Consider the following 18,767-nt stretch of genomic DNA (forward strand, 5'->3'; position numbering starts at 1 on the left):
ATGGGGGTTGAAAAAGAAAGAAACAAAGGGAATAGATAAACACAAAAGAAAAAGTCTACTTAATCATGCTGAAATAAATTAAAGTGTTGTCACATTTATCAAGGAAATCCACTGTGTACTTGAACAATTATACATACAATTTAATTCTGGAAATATTCAAAAACATAAAACAAACAAACAAACAAATATGTTATTGGTTACATTGATCATGTGAATATAAATAACTACAGGATGTAAACCAGAAGCATTTTCACCACTCTGTTAAGAGTTCAGTTATTGAGCTGATAAATTGATAATGGTGCAACATGTTTACCTTTGAATAAGAAATGTCTGTTTCCGTAGCAAATTTTATCGCTTTATCTGTGTATATATAAATACATGCCTGAGATCTGACTTGCTTTGATGCTATTCTCCTGCAGGGTGAACAGCAGGTAGAATATTTCACACAAGCTTTTGAAACTTGTCTGCACAGCACATATGCTGCTCCATTTGCCTTTGATTTACATGCCATTTTGAAACTGGTACGCTTTAACAACCGAAATTCACCAAAGCATACATTTTCACTGTGAAAAGGAATAAATAACACACTGATATTTTTTGTCTTGTTTCATCACTCTTTCAGGCAGTGGAAATGTCCATAAGAAAGCAAAAACCAGAAGGTGTTTCCAAACATCACATACCTTCATATACAGCCTTGAATCCTTGCGATCCGATCGTGTCATCAGATTGCAGATGGAGCCACATCTGGTTGCTCATACTCACAATCAAATCGGGCACGCTGGATCCCGTGAGACTAGAATAGATGCACAAAATCTAATTTTATTCTTTGATTTGTGTATTCATATGGAGCCATGAAACCTTATATATAAGCCCAGTGCCATTTTCATGTGGTTGCTTCTCTTGAAAGAAATAAAGTCACTAAAGGCATTTGTGAATAGAAGCACATGCCTGTTCACAGTTTAACATAAGAATCCTTTTTGCTCTACTCACACATAAAGTACTCTTCGAGCATCACCTATCTTCCCTCCGTCACCCACTGTTAACGTATCATATGCTCGCTCTAGATCAAACTCCTCAAAAGCCAGCTTGATGACCTATGAGAATAAAAGAGAGGTCATGACAAACACCACGGGTTAAAAGCTCAGAGCAGAATGACCCTATCCACACGAGGCTGACTCAGAGATTAATCATATTAAAAACAGCAACGCAGGTCAGTCATCACTCTTTATTCTTTTCCATGGCTATACATGTAAGACTGATTGCAGAAGCAGAGATTAAGGTGCAATTAAATAATTTAGTTTAATTTAAGATATGTGAGTATTTGAAAAGTTCCGCCATGTATGGTGCAAAGCCCGGGGAAATGGTCACATGTTCATTTGATGTGAGCACAGAAAGAACAGCTGCAGAAGGAAAATTGGATTCAATGAGAGATTGCTGGAAGGAGAAGGGGGTGGGGGGGGGGGGGGGGGGTCAAGCTTAATTAGGACAACCCTATTGTCAACATCCTCACTCTTTTTTTTTTAAATGGTCTATTTAAGAGTTATTATTCTCATCTAAATTCTGTCCCATCTTTAAATGTGTTTGGTGTATAATTAGTATGTTCCAAACCGTATTTCTTTCTTTCTTCAGTGGAACACAAAATGAGATGTTATGCAGAATGTCTCTGTCACCATTCACTTTCAATGCATTTCTTTATACAATGAAAGTGAGAGGGGATTGAAACATTCTAAATGTCCTTTTGTGTTCCACAGAAGAAGGACAGTGTGCAATATTTTGAACATGAGAGTGAGTAAAATTTCATTTAACATGCAGAGACACAGTAATTTGTACTTTGTTAATTCCCCCGATAAGGTGCAAACATTGTGGTTTTCCCATACAACAACCTAACTCGCTGATTGCACCTCCATAATTTGAACTACTTTGCATGTTGTTACATTAACTGATATTTCAAAATTTTGCCAAAGCATATTCTGTCCCACCACCTTTTTAAAACCATTTAAAAAAAAACAAACATATGCATTCAAAAAGCTTAGTAATAACGCAAAGTATACAACTCCAATCCATAGTTCTTCATAATCTAATTAATTTATGTAACACAAAATGCATTGGCGCCAGTCAGACAGGCCTGAAGTTCACCTCCCAAAAGCATTGTTAGCCAACTGTGGTTGCAAGTTCCAATGAACTCTGTTTGTTGAACTTGCAACTTGGAAATGGTTATTCTTCTGTTGATAATTGTACACCTGCAAAATGCTAGAAATGTACAGCATCGTTTACCCTATGCAATTTGGTTGCTAAGACACTACTCAAACACCTGCAAAGCTAACAATAGCATTGCCAATTTGTTGCCTTATACATCATCTTCTGTCATTGCAAAGGTTAATGAAGTGGAGTATGAATATATCCCCACAAGTGATTTCTAATGTCTAGCAGACATTAGTGAAGTGGCTAACACTGGTTACAGCACCTCTAATTAATGGATAATTACTACTAGAAATTTTTTTCTCCAGTTATGTTGATCAAACTTCTGGAATGTGTTCATCAGTTTATATAAAAACTTAAAATTAAGTGAACATAGGGTTTATAAATTGGTCATGGACTTTAAAATTGTGCTGTTTTATTCTACTATTAAAAGGATAATTCCAATGTTGGATTCTGATCAGTCCATACATCGTTCCAACAGTTTCAACCGTATTCCAAACGTTGCAGGCATCACAGCATGTTGTTACTTACAATTTAACTACTTTAGCCTGTGATTTATCTCACAAATTAATATTTCTTTAACAAATATTTCAGTAGATACATTTACAAAAAAGTCATATTATCATTCTATAATTGCTAGAGGGTCTATGGTCATCCTTTTGGTGATAGAGAAAGCAGGATGGCTGCATTAGTAAAAAAAAAAAAAAAAATAGGGGGCCGATTCAGCAACACTGAGAAGATCTTGACAACAATCTGATCCGTATAAAATGTAAATGCTGATACGGAGGCGTTTGTCGAGACCTTAAACTAGAATTTTACAATACAGGCTTTTAAATTATTCTGTCAAGATTCTTCTGTCAAGAGGTAAAGATTATTTATTTATTTATTTTTTTTAAAGAAGACCTAGGGAGAGGATAAAAACAGCACTCATGGTCAACATGAACACAATCAGAGAGTGACAGGACATCTTAGTGATTGTTCCCTGCACCAGCTTTAAAGAATTATTGATTTCTTTATTTTATACAAAAATGAAAAGGGCTGACATGGCCTCACCGACTCTCCCTGAGTTTGAGAGAAGACGGCTCTCGATGCTCTTCAGAAATTGCTAAATGGAGTGGTTTTATTGTGCATTTTTACAGACGATTTGGATCTATATTTCATGTTAATTTGGCTTTAAATATTTATGTCCAAAAAGGATGCCATTTACTGACATAAAGGCTTAGTGTATTAATGCATTTATTATAACACACATTTACTAGAAAATGATCGTAAAAAAATATGTAAAATACTATACATAGCTATATACATGAAAAAGCTTCAAAACAAAACTTTTTTTTGAATGTCCCTAAACCTCTACATTTTAACCTTCAACACTTCAACCTAACTTCTCCATCTCCAAATGCAGAGGAAACACAAAATAGACTATAAATTGACACACTTCATGAACAACAAAGAGGCTACAAATCTCCAGTGTCTGTGATAAAAATATATTGTCCCCTTTTTAATCAGACAGTATAATAAAATAAATAAACTATTATATATATATATATATATATATATATATATATATATATATATATATATATATATATATATATATAATATGTTATAAAAAGCAACAACAACAAAAACAAATAAATAAAAACGAGTTTCATATGTTATGTCAACTTTGGATGAAAGTTATATTTTCTAGTAAATGACCTGGTGCAGTGAGACCTCTTGTGAGTAAATGGACCCTTTTTTGAATGGATAATAAATGTTATTAAGGGCAGTATGATAAAATGCTACTAGTCTGTAAGCAGGCTGATGTTTATTACTAATATGGCCTTGAGTCTGAATGTATCAAAAGTCAGAACATGTTGTGGAACATGACCTTCTTGTCTCGGACCATATGCTATGACAGAGACGAATATCAACACTGCATTTTTATGATCTTCTGAGGTCTAAACCTTCTGTTCTGAGCAAAAAAAAAAAAAAAAAGATTGTTTAATGGTGGAGAATGCTTCCATACCTAGGTGAAATACAACAAGAAGGTGCTATGAGTTCAAGGGTTCAACATGGTCCAAAAACAAAAATCTAGCAAAGGCACTACCATTTATTAAAATGCCTTTATTATCACAAGACCATACATACAGTACAAAATGATAAGATAATTTGTTCCTTTTCTTTTTGGCATAAACCTTCCTCAGGAAGAGTAACATACAAGTTTTCCACAGGTAAGAGTAATATCATTCATTTAGTAAATCACATGATAAGCTGCCAGTTGCCATGTGATTCTACTGCATAGGTGGGATGCAAAAAAATTACATTATTCATAAAACAGGAGGCAAAAAGTACCTGGATGACTTACTCCTTCCTGCAAGATTCTGAAATGAGCATTTGATGGACACTTTACTATTCCATGGGGACATGAATGGCAGTGAGGTGACACAACATGAATAACAACATGGACAATACAGTATGACAAGATTATATCAATATAAACACAACCGTATTGTTTAAAACATACTGTTATTTCTTATTTCTATTTTCAAAGACAATTTTATACAGCATTTAACTTGTATATCCAAAAAACTACTTTGTGGCTAAGCATTTCCCAAGATTCATCATGTTCAGGAACAAGAAAATATGTCATTGGAAGTAGGACAACTGGTGAAGATTGCACCTATTATGTGATGAAGTCAGATGACATGAAGGATATCAGTGATACTGCCTTTGAATTTGATCAAAAGAAAGTACCATTTGAAACAAGATTCATGTCTAGAATATGTCTATGATACATTTAATGGCTCATTTCCAATGAGTGGTATAGTTCAGTATAGTATGCAATTATTTAAGTTTCCATTGTTAGAAGCATTAAATGGTACCAAAATAGCGAACCATACCATACAGCTTTTTTGGGACCCTTCTTTTGGGGTACCTAGCACAGTAGTTTGGTACCTAAAGGATGGAGCTAGACTCACTGCAGAATGTTGATTGGTTGACAGAGAATTGTCACTTGTCTCTTTCACTCGTTCCACCATGCTGCACATGTGTGTTGCGCTTGTTTACATCAGAGTGCACAAATACACACACACACACACAAAAATAACAGTGTATTTTATAATTTTATATTTTCACACACATACACACAAAATTGCATTTTCTTCTTCATGCATGAATGGCGTCAAACGCTACTTTCCGGCATACACCATGTCTATCAAGTAAGGGTACACTTACTTGATAAAAAGATGGTTCTTTAAAGGTTCTTTACATGTAGAACCAATTCTATTTAGAACTATAGCATCCTGAAGAACCCTTTTAATGCTGAAATGGTTCTTTGTGTCAGTGTTTAGGGTTCTTTATTCCCGCCCTTTTTTTTTCAAATCTGTAACTGTCAAAGCACTTTATTACGGAGTTTCTGGAGTTCAGTGATTCAACTACACCAGTCTCTCCAGTATTTTGCGATTTTGCGATCGCTGATAGCAATCGTTCTCAAATTTTTGTAATTGCCGCCAATTTTCTACAGAATTTGGATTTAAACGTGTCCCGTGATGTCATCGCAATGCAATGACAAAGAAAGGTTGTTTCTCAGTTCCAAAAATGGAATGAACAGCCTTGCATTCTCATCATGACCCATTTACAGAGAAGTACTTATAGGCCATTTCCACCCCATAATATATATATATATATATATATATATATATATATATATATATATATATATATATATATATATATATATTAGTGGTGGGCATAGATTCATTTTTTTTAATCTAGATTAATCTCACTGTAAATTTGGAATTAATCTAGATTAATCTAGATTAAAATGGCTCATTTGAATTCTGCCGAAGCCATTCAGAATATGTGTGCTACCCAAATAAAATAATGACTAAAAGTAACGTTAAGTTTTTGAGAACGGGTTTCTCAATACAGGTGGTGCATTAGACCAGGGGCTCATCTCCTGTTTCCAAAATGAATCACAAACTGCTTGAGAAAGCTGTAAACGAATTCCACATTGCACAAGGTGCAAACAACCTTACGCCTGTTTCACACATAATCCGTATGCGTTGCGTATTTTTTTGACGCACCCATGTTAATGGATTCCAGTGTTCATGCGGTTGTGGTCCGTCAGTGTGTTCCAGGAGCGGTGCGTCTGCAGCAGTGCACGTGTACTTCAATAACTGTCTGGTTTGGTTCAGCAACAAAATCAGACATCAGAAGACTACAGAGAACTGTTCGGACTGCTGAAAGGATTATTGGTGCTCCCCTGCCCACCCTTCAAGAACTGTATACATCCAGAGTGAGGAAAAGGGCTCAGAAAATCCCTCTGGATCCCTCACATCCAAGTTACCCCATCTTTGAACTTTTGCCATCTGGCCGGCGCCTCAGAGCCGCAAATACCAGAACAGTCAGGCACAAGAACAGTTTCTTCACCCAGGCAATCTACCTCATGAACAGGTAAATGTTCCCCACTTATGCTTATGCAATAAAAATGTGCAATATCCTCATATTTATTTGTTACCCCTCCATCCTAGTACATCCATGCATCTTACTCAATCCTATTCCATTATCATTTATAGCACAATTGTTTATACACTTATTTATTTGCCTTTTTTTTTTGTCGTGTGTTTTTGTCTCTGTGTATTGGAATCTTATGTCACTAAAAAAATTCCTTGTATGCGCAAGCATACTTGGCAATAAAGCTCTTTCTGATTCTGATTCTGATTCTGTACGTACCGATTAGCAGACTGCAAACAGGCCCTGTGTGAAAGCACAATGAGTATGAGTCCAAGCTGCTTCTGCACCACACACGAAACGCACACTGACTGCATACGCACTGCAGACGGATTATGTGTGAAACAGGCGTGAGTCTTGTCGAGGTTTCCATTGGGAAGCTTCTTTAAAAAATAAAAATAAATTCCCTGAAGCAAACCCAGCGGCATCTTAGCTGCATCCATGTTAGCACGTCACGTTTGATGTGGTAATTTCACAGTAGGCATACACACAGGTTTAAAGACTTGTTCTCGCCCCCTACAGATTCGGCTAGGTATACATCCGTGCTAAAATATCAAGGTGAAAGTCATCATACCTCACGTAGTATAGACCCAGCTCCCAACCCAACTGTGAGAATAGATTAATGGCAATATTTTGTTATTGCACGATAAGAATCTCCCGTTAACACAGCACGTTAACGCCGATAACGGCTCACCGCTAATATATATATATATATATATATATATATATATTTTTTTTTTTTTATTAAATTATATTTAGACATTGTGAATGACAGTAATAAAATTACATTTTTATCAGATGTAATATATTTATTAAATCTGTAAGACATCTGCTAAAGAACTGGGAATCATCTGCTGTGTGCTCTGATAAACATCTCAGAAGCAGTTTCACATGCATTCTAATAAATGTCTGTTATACATCTTACAGGAAACATCTTCGAGACATACTGAAAATGAACAAGCTCTCTTAAAAATACATCTTGCATATGTTAATGCAGAAATTAGATGTTTCCAAGATTTAAATGTGTGATTAGGATGAGTGCTTTACTGTCAGGTGCTGGTGCCACCTTCTGTAGAACTTAATGGCACTAGTGCTGGTGTCCTCAAATCTTAGTCTGGAGCCCTACAATGGTTCTCGAAGTCAGAAAAGTCATAATGGTGTTAGAAGAATGTTGTCTGTGGTATATTTTCACTGCAAAATAATAGGAAATGCCGCAAATATTACTGGAAAGTATGAGAAAAGCCACAAAATCAGTAATTTTAGGCCGTAAAAATCAGAAACCGGTTTTCAAACAAATATGTTATTTTCTCTTCTTTTTTGATCACATGTAAGTGTGAGCAGCTCTGGATAAGGATACTCCTCTTCTCCACTAAGTAACAGAGACATTGAATTTATAATCCATATTGTTAGAATTATTTTTAAATACTTATTTATTACTGACAGAGGCTACACTCTAAAAAAAAAAAGATGGCTCATCGGCCTACTGATTTTCTGGAGTTCAGGTATCTAACTACACAGACTGTCAACGCACTCTCAGCTGGTAAATTATTTATATCTTAAAATGTGTATATTTTTTTTTTTTTTTTTTACATTCAAATTGTAACTGGTTTCTTACAAATCATGTCTTTTTCACTTTTCAGTTTAAAAGAACATGTAAGTGTGACCAGCCCTGTTCAGTTAAGGATACTTCTCTCCTCTTCTCCACTGAGCAAGAAACAAAAATATTTAATTTATGGTCCTTTTTTGACTTTGTTTTTACAAAAACGAATGGAATGAGACACATTGTAAATCTGAACTCAATTGTGTTTTTCAGATGCTGTCACATCCTACAACCACATCATCTGAAGAGAGAAACGGCCACTCAATCACACCAAAAATGCACATAGATGATTATGAAAATACATGGTCTTGATTTTACTATTTTATTATTATTATATTTATTACATTTTGTTTTACTTCAAGTATTTATGTTCAATGTCAACTGTCATTTATTAATGTATTCTGCTAATAACTGTTAGAGCTCTGTCATTTTTACAACAAATTCACATCATTAAAAAATAATGTTTTTATGTAAAACCGTAATAGACACTTCAGGATATTGTAATACCAGACAGATAGAGGAGTAAAACAATATTAATTATAATACATACAAATAATATTAATAATTATATAAATATGTTAATATACTAATATTACGAACTAGTTTATTTACGAAAATAAACTATCATAAAAAAAATATTTATAACACCATGGACTAACCCTTTAAGGTCCTATATAGCATTTTCAAAGCATGGTTCTTTATGGAACCCTATAAAAAGGGTTCTATTTAGCGCTAAACAGGTTCTGCTATTGTTTCTTCGGCTATTGTTACAAGTCGAGGAAACATTTTCTGATACTGTTTAGAACCATTTTGTGTATGTTGATGGATGTATGTGGAAACACAAGCTGGATCAAAATGTGTCTTTCCGAATCGTACCATACTGTAACGAAACTTACTGATCGGTTGAAACAAGCCGTAAGTGCAGTCTATATCAGCTCACTAAAGTTTGAAACAGCATTTCTGTTCTGTGAAAGCAGAAAAAAAACAAAAAAAAAAAACAAAGCACTATATAACAAATTAAAGTTGCATCTTTTCATCATAAGATCAAAGCATAAACATGTGGTCAGGAGTAAAAATATACTGGTTGTGACATGGCACGGATTTTATGAGTAGGATAGTCAAGTATGTTTATGATGGTGGCCAACAGGTATTTTCAATTTACTGGCATGTCACAAAGATTTTACACTAGTCAATCTGTTTTTTTTTTTTTTTTTTTTTTTTAATGTAATTTCTTCCTGCAGTGCTTTAGGATCTGAATTTTTAACAAAACTACGGTTTGCCGCAGAAATTCATGGATAAACAGTACAGCAAGACACCATGTAACAAAAACTATGGACTCTCTCTTTTCTAGCACATTAAATACAGTTGCTCCTTTACGCTTAAGGAAGGTTAAGGAAAACAGTTTGACACCATGCTATAATGAGCATAATCGCACCCTAAAGAGAGCAGCCCGAAAAATGGAGCGCAGCTGGAGGAAAACAAAACTAGAGGTATTTCGTATTGCTTGGCGGGAAAGTAACCTATCTTGCAGAAAAGCATTAAAAACTGCTAGATCCGATTACTAATCTTCTCTTTTAGAAGAAAACAAACATAACCCCAGGTATTTATTGAATACAGTGGCTAAATTAACGAAAAATAAATCCTCAACAAGTGTTGACATTTCCCAACACCACAGCAGTAATGACTTTATGAACTACTTTACTTCTAAAATCGATACTATTAGAGATAAAACTGCAACCATTCAGCCGTCAGCTACAGTATCGCATCAGACAGTGCACTATAGACCCCCTGAGGAACAGTTCCACTCATTCTCTACTATAGGAGAGGAAGAATTGTATAAACTTGTTAAATCATCTAAACCAACAACATGTATGTTAGACCCTATACCATCTAAGCTCCTAAAAGAGGTGCTTCCAGAAGTCATAGATCCTGTTCTGACTATTATAAATTCCTCATTGTCATTAGGATATGTCCCCAAAACCAAACTGGCTGTTATTAAGCCTCTCATCAAAAAACCACAACTTGACCCCAAAGAACTAGTTAATTATAGACCAATCTTGAATCTCCCTTTTCTATCCACGATACTAGAAAAGGTGGTATCCTCACAATTATATTCCTTCTTAGAGAAAAATGGTATATGTGAGGATTTCCAGTCAGAATTTATACCGTATCATAGTACTGAGACTGCTCTCCTTAGAGTTACAAATGATCTGCTCTTATCATTTGATCGTGGGTGTATATCTCTATTAGTTATTTTGGATCTTAGTGCTGTGTTTGACACAATTGACCACAACATTCTTTTGCATAGACTTGAACACTTTGTTGGCATTAACGGAAGTGCATTAGCATGGTTTAAATCGTACTTATATGACCGCCATCAGTTCGTAGCAGTGAATGAAGATGTATCATATCGATCACAACTGCAGTATGGTGTACCTCAAGGCTCAGTACTAAGGCCGCTACTCTTCACGCTTTATATGTTACCCTTGGGAGATCTCATCAGGAAACATGGTGTTAGCTTTCACTGTTATGCTGATAATACTCAGCTCTATATTTCTTCGCGGCCTGGTGAAACACACCAATTTGAAAAACTAATGGAATGCATAGTCGATATAAAAAACTGGATGACGAGTAATTTCTTACTGCTAAATTCTGAAAAACAGAGGTATTAATTATAGGACCTAAAAACTCTGCTTGTAATAACCTAGAACACTGTTTAAGACTTGATGGTTGCTCTGTCAATTCTTCGTCATCAGTTAGGATCCTAGGTGTGCTATTTGATCGCAATCTTTCCTTAGAAAGCCACATTTCTAGCATTTGTAAAACTGCATTTTTCCATCTCAAAAATATATCTAAATTACGGCCTATGCTCTCAATGTCAAATGCAGAAATGTTAATCCATGCATTTATGACCTCAAGGTTAGATTATTGTAATGCTTTATTGGGTGTTTGTTCTGCACGCTTAGTAAACAAACTACAGCTAGTCCAAAATGCAGCAGCAAGAGTTCTTACTAGAACCAGGAAGTATGACCATATTAGCCCGGTCCTGTCAACACTGCACTGGCTCCCTATCAAACATCGTATAGATTTTAAAATATTGCTTATTACTTATAAAGCCCTGAATGGTTTAGCACCTCAGTATTTGAATGAGCTCCTTTTACATTATAATCCTCTACGTCCGCTACGTTCTCAAAACTCAGGCAATTTGATAATACCTAGAATATCAAAATCAACTGCGGGCGGAAGATCCTTTTCCGATTTGGCGCCTAAACTCTGGAATAACCTACCTAACATTGTTTGGGAGGCAGACACACTCTTGCAGTTTAAATCTAGATTAAAGACCCATCTCTTTAACCTGGCGTACACATAACATACTAATATGCTTTTAATACCCAAATCCGTTAAAGGATTTTTAGGCTGCATTAATTAGGTAAACCGGAACCGGGGACACTTCCCATAACACCCTATGTACTTGCTACATCATTAGAAGAATGGCATCTACGCTAATATTTGTCTGTTTCTCTCTTATTCCGAGGTCACCGTAGCCACCAGATCCAGTCTGTATCCAGACCAATGGTGGATCATCACCTAGAAAGGACCTCTACTGCCCTGAAAGACAGCGGAGACCAGGACAACTAGAGCCCCAGATACAGATCCCCTGTAAAGACCTTGTCTCAGAGGAGCACCAGGACAAGACCACAGGAAACAGGATTCTTCTGCACAATCTGACTTTGCTGCAGCCTGGAATTGAACTACTGGTTTCGTCTGGTCAGAGGAGAACTGCCCCCCACAACTGAGCCTGGTTTCTCCCAAGGTTTTTTTCTCCATTCTGTCACCGATGGAGTTTTGGTTCCTTGCCGCTGTAGCCTCTGGCTTGCTTAGTTGGGGTCACTTCATCTACAGCGATATCGTTGACTTGATTGCAAATAAATGCACAGACACTATTTAACTGAGCAGAGATGACATCACTGAATTCAATGATGAACTGCCTTTATCCCCTCTTCTTTTTAAAACAGTCTTCAAACGTCTGGGGACTGAGGAGACAAGTTTAGGAATAGGAATATTGTCCCATTGTCCCATTGTGGGATTTTCCAAGCATTTAAATGATTATTAGAACAATAATCATTTAAATGCTTGGAAAATCCCACACAGAGCCTTTGGTTTCTGAATGGCAATGCAAATTAATCCAAATGAATTAGAGGTTTGAATCTATTCACTAAAACCATTTTACTTAATCACAGATATTTACTGTTTTTTTTTTTAATCAATAATTTAAATCAGATATGTATTACACCAAAGACTATACTTGCAAACAATAAGTAAATAAACAGACTGAACATTATACTCATCAATATATATATATATACATATATATATATATCAAATGTTTCAAAAATATTTTTGAATTTTTGAACAGTTTTGGAGAATTTGATGTTTCAATGTATTATTTGGTGCAATACATTACAATACTGTATTTTGATCAAATACATACAGCATTGTTGGGCATAAGATATATCTGATATACCTAAGTAATATCTGCAAAGCATGGGGGGAGCAGGATAGCTCTTGTTTACTCTAATATGTTGTTTTGACTATTTTCATTTGGTCTTGATTTAGTAACAAAAGCATGAGTCATTCTCATGGTGTGTGTTGAGGTCATGCCGGATTGTATTGCCATCACTCTTGTCACAGAGCTAAAGACATGTGGCTGAACCTAATCAAATCTGGAGACACAGTAATAGCGAGAGACAGTCGGGGCAAGAGGTGGACAATTATGCAAACACTGTGGACTGCAATGCAAATGTCCTCACAAATTATCTTTAAGATTATTTTTGACATTCATGCAAAGTCCCATTCAATTATGTGTTATGGTGGCTATTCAAAAGCATATCATATTTTGGTTTGGTAGATTAAAAATGGACCATAAGCATGTTTTGTGGAATTGTTCTCTCGTATAACTTGGAGAGAGCCTTAGGTTGCAATTTAGATTTAAATTACAAACCTACCTTCTCTGGATCCATCGCTGTTATGACCCACACACAGTGTGCATTATTCTCATACTGGACGGGATAATTTGGAGACGTTATGATGCCTTTAGGCCCCCGAAGATTTGAGCCACAGGTCCTAGCTGTTGAGTACAAAAAAGTAAAAGTAGATTTAACAATTGCAAAGTTTTATAATTATTGCTGTTGCTACTGAAAGGACCGCAACGTACTATGAGTTATATGACAACTGGTTTTGTTTATATTCAATCATTAATATAAGAATTTGATGCAATATAACCAGCTTGTCATTACTTAAGGCATTTAAGGCAACTCAAAGGCTTTTCCAGGCATGTGCACTTCATAGAAGGCAGTCATTGCAATGCACTGTGAAGAGTTCAATAAAAACAAACAAACAAATGAATCCAAGGTGGATGAGCAAAGAGAAATGCTGGATATGAATGTAATTATTTTAGTACTGGAAATACTGATAAAATAGTGCAATCGAAAGATAAAAGGCCCATTTTACTTGACATTATCAACTTTCAATTGTTTGACGTAAGCATCTCGATAAGAACACAAATTATTAAAAAACGTACTCGGTTACTAAACGTAACCTCGGTTCTCTCTAGAAGAGCGATCGAGTACTGCGTCTTAGCTAAGACGCTACGGGAAAAGTCTCTTTTCACGAAATACTGAAGCAAAAAATTATCCTTAATTTTGTATTTTTGTAAAGCGCATTTGCAGCAGTACACAGCCATAGGCGAGACGGCTCGTTCGCTAGAGTCTGTCTCGAAACAGCCATTCCCTTGGAACGTCCACCGAACGAGACAAACAGCTGCTCCGTCTGCCGAAAGGCAGCAGAGCGAGACACATAAGCTCTTAAAACCCTGACAGGACAAAGAAGACTCGAGTCTCCATCCTCCCCTGACACCGGCAGGGCAGACAGGGCAATAACCTGAGCCCGAAATGGTGTGTTGAGGGATTTCGGCACATAACCGTGCCTAGGTTTGAGTATGACCCTTGAGTCATTGGGCCCAAACTCCAAGCACGACTGGCTCACCGAGAGCGCGTGCAAATCACCCACACGCTTCACAGAAGCGAGAGCCAACAAGAATACTGTCTTGAACGACAGATGCTGAAGGCTAACCGATTGGATAGGCTCAAAAGGGGGACCCTTCATGGCCTCCAAAACCACCGCGAGGTCCCACATAGGGTCTGACGGAGGTCTGGGAGGATTCAGCCTCCTAGCTCCTCTGAGGAACCGGATGACTAAATCGTTCCTTCCTATTGACTTACCGGACGCCGTTTCAGAAAACGCCGCGATGGCCGCCACATAAACTTTGAGCGTGGATGGGGCTCTGCCCTTATCCAACAGCTCCTGTAGGAAGGAGAGGACCTCCGTCACCTCACAACTAAGGGGTGAATAACCTCGAGCTGTGCACCAGCTGGAGAACACCGACCACTTCGAGGCATACAGACGTCGTGTCGACGGAGCTCTAGCCTGAGTGATGGTATTTAGCACTCCCACTGCGAGATCAGCGGGTAACCGTTGAGCGTCCACACATGGAGGGACCACAACTCCGGTTGATGGTGCCAAATCAAGCCCCTGGCCTGCGAGAGGAGGTCCCTCCTCAACGGTACCGGCCACGGGGCGACATCTGCTAACTGCATCAAATCTGGGAACCATGGTTGGTTCTTCCAAAGAGGTGCTACAAGCAGTATTGAACATCTCGTTTCTCTCACCCGTTCTATCACCTGCGGAAGGAGGGAGACGGGAGGGAACGCATAAAGCGGGCAGCACGGCCATCTCTGTGACAGCGCGCTTTCGTTCTTGGAAAAGAACGCGGGGCAGTGAGCGTTTTCGTGGGAGGCAAAGAGGTCCACCTCCGCCATGCCAAATCTCTCCCACAACAGCCGGACTGTTTGCGGGTGTAGAGACCATTCGCCCGTAGGAACATTGCCTCTGGACAGCCTGTCTGGACCCAGATTCTGCAGTCCAGGCACATGCACTGCTCTCAGCGAGCGCACGTTGCGCTGAGCCCAAACCACGGACATGTTGTCCGCACGGACTACGACGTGGTGATCCTTGATATGGGGACAAAAGCGCGTCAGAGCGTTCTCCACTGCCAGTGTTTCCAGGCAGTTGATATGATGGAGCTTTTCCCATTCTGACCATAGGCCAAAGTACGGTCTGCCTTCGAGCAGCGCTCCCCATCCCGAAGTGGAGGCGTCCATCGACACCATTTTCACACTCGGGGAAGTCCCCAGGCTTACACCTGACCGGTACCAGCCGTTCGCTGTCCAAGGTGCTAGAGCCGCAACACAGCTCTGATCGACCTTGAAATGCAGCCGGCCAGACACCCACGCTCTGCGCGGCACCCGAGCCTTCAGCCAGAACTGCAGGGGGCGCATGCGGAGCAGGCCCAGCCGCAGAACCGGAGACGCTGAGGCCATGAGACCCAGCATCTTTTGACAGTGTTTGAGCGACACGGTCGCGCCGCAGCGGAAAGAACTCGCTGCGTGCTGAATGCCCATCGCGCGCTGTGGTGACAGCCGCGCCGTCATGGAACACGAGTTCAGAACTATACCCAGAAACAGGATCGTCTGACTGGGGTTCAGCGAACTCTTTGCCCAATTGACACTGAGGCCGAGCTTCTCGAGGTGATCGAGTAAAACGGCCCTGTGGTCCACGAGCTCCGCTCGTGATTGGCCCAGAACCAGCCAGTCATCCAAATAATTCAGCACTCGTATGCCTCTGAGTCTGAGAGGAGCGAGCGCTGCATCCATGCACCTCGTAAACGTACGAGGAGCCACGGCGGACTGTAAACTGGTATGCCTGGCCCTCGAAGGCGAATCTCAAATATCGCCTGTGGTTTGACGCTATCTGTATTTGAAAATACGCGTCCCTCAGATCTATTGACATGAACCAGTCCCCTCTGCGAATCTGCGCGAGGAGTTTCCTGGTCGTAAGCATTTTGAAACTGCGTTTCATCAATGCCTTGTTCAGCTTTCTTAGATCCAGTATGGGACTGAGACCCCCGTCTCTCTTGGGCACCAGAAAGTATCTGCTGTACAGCCCCCCCCCCCTCGCTTTGAGCTTGAGACACAGGCTCTACAGCCCCTTTGCTCAACAGTTTTGATATTTCGGCCCGAAGTATGTGTGCTACTTCTGTTTTGACTGTAGTTTCGACGCGCGCTGAAAAGCGCGGAGGGCGTCGAAAAAAAACTGTAGCGAGTAGCCTCTCTTTATAATGCCTAGCACCCAATCCGAAACCCCTGGAAGCGCTGACCATGCATCTGCATGAATGGCTAAAAGGCTGGATGCGAAGCGCGCTCTGTTGACCGGGCAATGGCGGCGCTCGGGTGTGCTGCGCATTTGAGGCGGGGAGCGCGCTGATCAAAGCGGGCAGATCGCTCCTCCTCGACCCCGTCCCGGCGCTTAACCGACTGGGGGAAGGCTGAGCAGGTCCCGTGGGACTCGATATGTCTGCGAGTAACAGTGGGCTGCATATGTGCACATTTACCACTTTCAACTCGCTGTCTGCCTGTGCAGAGCGTACGTGCACGGGCCTCGTTTTTACAGAAGCCACGCGCCGTATGTGACATAGTGTATGTGGGCACTGGGGAGTGGGCACGTTTACTATGCGGCGCGCTCGACCGATCTGTGTCGATCTTATGTGCGCGAGCCCTGTGTGCAGGGCTGTGCTTACATGTGGAGATGGGCACTGAGGAGTGGGCATCATCACTGCATTTATAGCACCATCGGCCGTGGCCGGACGAGCGTGCACGGGTTTTGTTTTTTACAGAAACCACATGACGCGTGTGACATAGTAATTGTGGGCACTGAGGGGTGGGCACGTTTACTATGCAGTGTGCGCAATCGACTTGAGTCGCTTTATGGGCGCAGGCCCTGTGTGCAGGGCTGTGCTTACATGTGGAAATGGGCACTGAGGAGTGGGCATCGTCACTACATTTATAGCACCATCGGCCGTCGCCGGACGAACGTGCATGGGTTTCGTTTTTACAGAAACCACATGACGCGTGTGACATAGTGATTGTGGCCACTGAGGAGTGGGCACGTCTACTATGTAGTGCGCGTGATTGACTTGAGTCGCTTTTATGGGCGCGAGCCCTGTGTGAAGGGCTGTGCTTATATGTGGAGATGGGCACTGAGCAGTGGGCATCGTCACTACATTTATAGCACCATCGGCCGTGGCCGGGACACCAGAAATTACACCTTTTTCGGGAAATATCTGCGTAGCCGTGATAACGGTTTTCGTGTGCAGGCAAGCGGGCAACCGTACAGGCTTGCGCATTGCAAAAAATGCTGAAACAGTCACAATCTCTGGAACTGAAACAGAGGCGCGCTTAGGTGAGAGCCCGGCCACAGCGGAACTCGTACACCGGCTCTTTGATGAAGCAGCCATCGTGTGTAGTGCCGACGCAGCGTCATGCAGCATGCGTAGATGGCTTTCCTAGGATGGCTTCGGGGCTCCAGGCCTCACCGTAATCCTCTGCCGCGGTCCCCGCGGTGAGGGGCGACGGCCGGTAGAGCGAGAACGGCGGTCTCGAACTGCGTTGCTGAAGCTGTTGTGATAACGGCTTTTGTGTGCAGGCAAGCGGGCAACTGTGCAGGCTTGCGCATTGCAGAAAACGCTGAGACAGTCACAATTCCTGGAACTGAAACAGCGGCGCGCTTGGGTGAGAGCTCGGCCACAGCGGAACTCGTACACCTGCGCTTCGATGAAGCAGCCATCGTTAGTAGTGCCGACGCAGCGTCACACAGCAGGCTTTAGATGGCAACACCGCTTTTGCTGTCGTCCAGCAGAGGGCGGACAAAGGTGCGTCGCAATCGCCTGTTCCATCGGTGGAAGTGAGTGGTAGTTCCTGTTTTTAGCATCATCAGTGTGGAGAATGCTAGTGAGACAGACGAACGAGTTCGTGCTGAATATGGAGCGTTCCAAGCCTTCGCCACCTCTTCGTGAAGCTCAGGAAGAAATGAGGCGGGCTTTGAGAAGTAAGCTCAACCGAAAGGGAAATACCATCCAGCCGGGAACGAGAGGGGGGGGCGCTGGTGCAAACCACTCGCGGCCGAGACTCATCGCGGCCAACACGAGCATTCGCCCCTGGCTTCTTCTCGATGTCAGCCCTCACTGCCCGAAGCTAGCAGAGAGCGTGTGTCCTCTTCCCCCGACGCGGCCCTGAGATCGACTTCCTCGGACGACGCGCCGGCAAAGAGTGGGCGCTGCCCACCGGGAAGCGATGCCGGGGGGAGCCGGTGAAGCAGGGCGAACCGGCGAGCTCGGTTGAGCTGAAGACGGTTCCGGAATCCGCTGGAAACGATGCTTTTACGGCGCCTCAGCGCAGCGGAGAATGCAGGCTCAGAGAAAAAGGCCAGGCGAGTCCTCAGAGTCACCATGGCAACAGCTCGCAGTGGGGGCATCCGCCGTCAGCGAGCACGAGCGCTGCATGATCTTCACCCAGGC

General features: G+C 40.9%; 1 protein-coding gene across 1 annotated transcript in view; it reads right to left on the reverse strand.

The window, feature by feature from the left end:
- The window catches only part of LOC132110975 (CUB and sushi domain-containing protein 1-like), a 648,917-nt gene that overhangs the window by 161,944 nt on the left and 468,206 nt on the right, over window positions 1-18,767 (reverse strand). The window contains exons 10-12 of the mRNA XM_059518126.1: window positions 13,303-13,424; window positions 991-1,094; window positions 681-793 (exon numbers count right to left, since the gene is read on the reverse strand). Of these exons, the coding sequence (XP_059374109.1) occupies window positions 681-793; window positions 991-1,094; window positions 13,303-13,424 (339 nt within the window). The remainder of the gene's footprint in view (window positions 1-680; window positions 794-990; window positions 1,095-13,302; window positions 13,425-18,767) is intronic.

Source organism: Carassius carassius, chromosome 30 (assembly GCF_963082965.1).
Source record: "Carassius carassius chromosome 30, fCarCar2.1, whole genome shotgun sequence".
NCBI classification, from domain to species: Eukaryota; Metazoa; Chordata; class Actinopteri; order Cypriniformes; family Cyprinidae; genus Carassius; species Carassius carassius.